The sequence below is a fragment of the Echinops telfairi genome, unplaced genomic scaffold, assembly GCF_000313985.2.
Source record: "Echinops telfairi isolate 266 unplaced genomic scaffold, ASM31398v2 ScPeMD7_10;HRSCAF=50, whole genome shotgun sequence".
NCBI lineage: Eukaryota > Metazoa > Chordata > Mammalia > Afrosoricida > Tenrecidae > Echinops > Echinops telfairi.
This window is the reverse complement of record NW_022103907.1, coordinates 11631671-11636466: the sequence shown is the minus strand read 5'-3', so window position 1 is coordinate 11636466 and position 4796 is coordinate 11631671. Positions and strand designations below refer to the sequence as shown.

At 44.3% G+C, this 4796-nt stretch overlaps 1 protein-coding gene across 1 annotated transcript; it reads left to right on the top strand.

The window, feature by feature from the left end:
• The first annotated feature begins 974 nt into the window (after positions 1-974).
• LOC115868432 (mitochondrial import receptor subunit TOM5 homolog) lies at positions 975-1130 on the top strand. The gene has a single exon (XM_045287056.1). The coding sequence runs from the start codon at positions 975-977 to the stop codon at positions 1128-1130; it is 156 nt and encodes a 51-aa protein (XP_045142991.1).
• Positions 1131-4796: the final 3666 nt, after the last annotated feature.

The window sequence follows — 4796 nt, the reverse complement described above, 5'->3', positions numbered from 1 at the left end:
AAAATATGGATATATCAGTTAGGAATACTGCTAGTTACAGGCAACAATAACAAGATATGACTAGTAGTAGCATTAAAACGAAGGTAAGTGGTTGCTGGCATTGATTTACCAATCAATGATACTATCAAATATTAGACTATCTTTCTGTTCCATCATGTTTGATGTAGACTTTTTGCCCTACTGCTTGTCTTGCTCAAGGCAAAAAGGAGAGAGAGATGGTGCTAGTTATCAAAAAAATAAAAATTATCGAGAGCCCCCCCAGGAGATGTATGCTTTCAGTTCACCGGTGAGCATTGGAACACAGCCATTCCCAACTACAAGGGAAACAGAAAGGAGTGCCAGGCTCCAGACCTCCCTAGGGGGAGAATGAAAGAGAGCAGGACATGGGAGATGGTTTTGTGTTAATTAACCCGCATGGTTGGCCACACTGACCAAGTGGGAGGTGGTTTGTAACCAAACTCATCTGGTATATTTTGAGCAGTATCTTTCTTGTCTTAGTACAATACAGTGCTATCCTTAATGCGCTATGCCAAACTGTAACATAACCCGACTGCACTTAGACCTATTGCACTGAGGGATTGTAAAGCAATACCATTGTCCAATCACAGTATCCTAATTTAACTCTCAATTTTTGTATTGGATCAAAGAATACATTCACACGTATTTCAAATTGCTGATTATACACACACACACACACACACACACACACACACACACACACATATATATATAAGGAAAGGAGACTTTTTATGTATTCTGTGATTTCTTTAAGTCTTGAGATGCCTTCGGCAAGGTTTCAGGGATGGATTAAGAGACAGGGAACAGGAGAAAACAGAAACCAGGTGGGTGAACATTTTTAAAAGAAAAAAATGCTAAGGAATATTGTTCCAAGGATTTGTTGAAAGTAGGTTCCGCCTGACGGCAACCCGAGGAGTACCAATAGCCATAGCTGGGGTCACTGAGGCCCAGTCATGATGTTTGGGATTGAGGGCCTCGTGCCAAAGCTGGACCAGGAGGAAATGCTACAGAAGATGCGAGAGGACGGCAGCTCCTCCACAGGGAATTTTCTGAAACCTGTGGCCCTGCTGCGAGTCACTCCATGTATCTTAAAGAAATTGAATAGCATCTGAAGCTTTGACATCCTGGGGAATGTGTAATGTGAAGAACCTGGTTCTGTCTTCCCATCTGAAAATGAACAGACTCAATGATACACAAGACTGTTTAAATGGACAAGTTTGCTCCAGTGACTGACTCTATAAAACTAATTGGGAAATATGAAAGGATTTCTTGTGGTCATATTGCATCGTTATGCCTCTATGAATGTTGATATGACTGTAAGTAATGTCCAACTCCTTTTTCTAGCAAGTTTCAATGATGGGCTCCAGGCTGGGCACATTTGTGAGGTTGGCACAGGGCCCAGCACTGTTTCGTTCAGTTGTGCGTCATGGGCTGGAACTGATTCAATGACACCTACTAACAACCATATCAATTATAAGTGTCTGAGGTACTTCTAGTTTGACCGTCGTCCCTGTGCACCTTTTTATTTCTGTCCACAATGTAATTGCGAAGAGTCCATTACAATTAGTTATGCTTTTTGGAAGTCACCACAGAATCACAATGATAACTGAGCACAGAATCATGTGTCTACATTTTAAATAAATATATCAATTTTTTAAAATGGTGATGGAGGCAGAGAAAAAAGAAAGTAGGCTCAAGGAGACCCTAAGAAAAGAAATTGGATCTCGAGAGTACAATTTTATTTTATTTAAAAAAAAAAGGGTATTTAATATTTAAAACTAGAAGGCCAAAGCATTGGGAATTATTACAGGCCAATTAAAAATGTAAATCATTTGATATTTAAATAATTGTAATGAATGTATACTCAGAGTATCTGAAATCTCATGACCTGATGATGGTCCTAGTCCACAGATAGAATTGCAGAAGGGAGAACCGAGCACTGGGAAAAGTTTCCTGCTGTTCTCACGGGTCACGAGAATTCGCTGTCCTTGTAGCACAGTTTATGTGTTGATGGATGCTTCGGACTATAAGCAATAGAAAACCACCTTGACGTGGCTTAACCAAGGGGGTTTTATTCTCTCACATAATCAAGTCTGGAGGCGATTCCATCTCATCATTAGGAACCAGGCTCTTTCCATTGTTTCGGGGAAAGCCTGTTGAGTTTCCTCCTCGGGGCTGACTCCTCATGTTGCAGGAGTCCTGTCCTCATACAACTGCGACAAGGCCAGGCGGGCAGGACGATGTGACCCTTCATACTAGTGACGGGATGGTCCCAGGTTTGTTTCGTGTGTCCATGCAGTAACTCACCCCACGGCGGCGAAGGTGTTCTTTTGGAAGAATGAGTAACTAGCATTTGCAAGTCTGCTGTGGGAGACAACCTCATATGCTAAAAATGAAATGGGTTAAATTGTGAATGTCTGCGCGAAGTAATAAATCTAGATTTATTTATACCAGATTGTAATATAATCAAAACAAGCTCACACCAGGTTGAAATCATATACTCTGTCCTTTCTTTACTCCTCAGTGTAAACATGGCTCTAAAGCCAAGTGGCCCATAGTTTGCCTTTCCATTCACTTTCTGCTAAGAGATGTGTGACTGGCCCTGGCAGGACTGCGGTGGTCTGAACTCGCTACCACGAGTCAACACTGACTCTCAGCACCCCCTGCGGTTTCCAGGACTGTAACTGTGTACAGGAGTAGAAAGTCAAGTCTTTTGCCCGAGGAACTTCTGGTGGTTTCAAACTGCCGACCATGTGGTTCACAACCCAACACCCCACCAGGATTCCATAGGATTGGGGCAAGTTGACAGGATGGGGATGGGGCTATAGTTGAGGTACATCATGAATTTCCTTATTTGATGGTAAGGCAGAACATTCCCAGTTGACAGGCATGTTAGGCCAGCCCTTTAGAGAAGCAAACCAATGACATTTGTAAGTATATGTCTATGGAGCAAGATTTATATCAAGGAATGGCTCACTCGGTGGTAGAAGTGGGCAAGTCCTGTCCCGTTAATATGGCATAACATCGGGCATGGGAGGGCAAAGGAAATGGTTACAAAAGCAGGTCAATACATCACAATTAGAGGTGGTACTGTAGGAATGGGACCATGATGGGGACAAGTACATTGTTAGATGATACAAGAGTTTCCAAGATTGGTCTGGGGCCTTCTGACCAAGGCAATTGGGATTTTGTGACAAAACACCCTCTACCCCCCCCTTCCTGCACCCCTGGTACCATCCCCAGTATGGTGACCTCCATCAGGACACCTCCAGCAAGCCTGTAAGAGAGAGAGTGCCTCTCCTTGCGCTGGCCAGAGAGCAGGGGAAGCACCCTATTTTCCAAGGCAGTCAACATCATTGGTTAATGATCAGAAAGCATTCAATGGAGGCTTAATTTAGGTGGCGACTCTGTGCTGTCATTTGCCATTCATACCCTTCTGCAAACCTGGGTGCTCAGAATTTAAGCTCCAATACACCTGTCACTGCCATCGATAGCCTTTTGCAAAGCAGGACACAGAGAATTTAAGCTCACCATGGCCCACAATATCATGTAGTTGATTCAGTGTGTAATAGCACTATGGAAAAGTTTGAAGCTCATGAGAATTACCAAAATGGGACACAGAGACCAAAAGGGAGCACATACTATTGGGAAAATGGCAGGCATAAAAGAGCTCAATTTGTAAAAATTCCAGTACCTGCAAAGCACAGTCAACTGAAAGGCAACAAGACAAGGCATACCTGTAAACTGCAACTGTATTTAGTGGTAGAATTCTTTTTTTTTAATTTGTCATTTTATTGGGAGCTCTTAGAGATATCATAATATTCCATCACTCAGTCACATCAAGCATAAGGTGACCAGATTTAAAGCGGGACACCATTGACTGGGTGGGGGTGGGGGAGGTTCTTGATTAAAAAATTGGTCTATATGGACCAAATAGACCATTCCCGAGCTTGTCGTGCATTCTTTCAAACAATCAGGACTTTTAAAAAACACCAAAAAGCGGACTGTCCCACCAAAAGCGGGACGTCTGGTCACCTTATTCAAGCAGTATGGTACGATTGCTACCACAATCAGTTTCAAGACAGTTTCTTTCTTCTTGAACCCTTTGATATCAGCGCCCCTTTATCCCCACCCTCCGCAACTGCCCTTTTCTTTTCCTATAATAGTTTCCCCCCATAGCTTACACAATCCAGTATACCCCTTCAGATACAATTCTGTTGTTTGGTCCCATCGAGCAGACGGCATTCGCGGTCTGGCCAGCAGCAGCATGCGACCTCTCTGCCAGGCAGTCTGTTCTGACTCACAGTGACCCTAGAGGTCAGCATCCAACTGCCTTGTGGGTTTTCAAAACTGAACCCTTCCAGTAGAAAGCCTCATTTTCATTTCTCTCAGAGCAGCTGGTGGCTTTGAACTGCTGACTTGGCAGCGAGCAGCCCAACAGGTAGGAGGGAAACAATGTCATGGGAAGGTAATTCATTCCTTCCAGATCGAAAACTCTTTTTTTTGGCGTGTGTGTGTGTGTGTGTGTGTGTGTGTGTGTGTGTGTGTGGTGGGGGGGGCGGGGCGGGTGGTGGTGGTGCTGGAGGACAAAAAGGAGATAGGAGGGAACCCCACAGTGAATTTCAGGGCTCTTCTCTCCTTCTCCCCTGGGGGCCTGCTGGAAGGGAAAGTTCACTCTGGTCTTTTGTGGCCTTGAGCTGTTCCTCTTCACTACCCAGGACAAGGAGCTTGTGCTGCCCACCCCCACCCCCAGCCCCAGCCCCTCCCAGCCCTTAGGC

What these genes read in the sequence shown, in the direction of transcription:
- LOC115868432 (XM_045287056.1), top strand. Translation starts at nt 975, where the DNA reads ATGTTTGGGATTGAGGGCCTCGTGCCAAAGCTGGACCAGGAGGAAATG.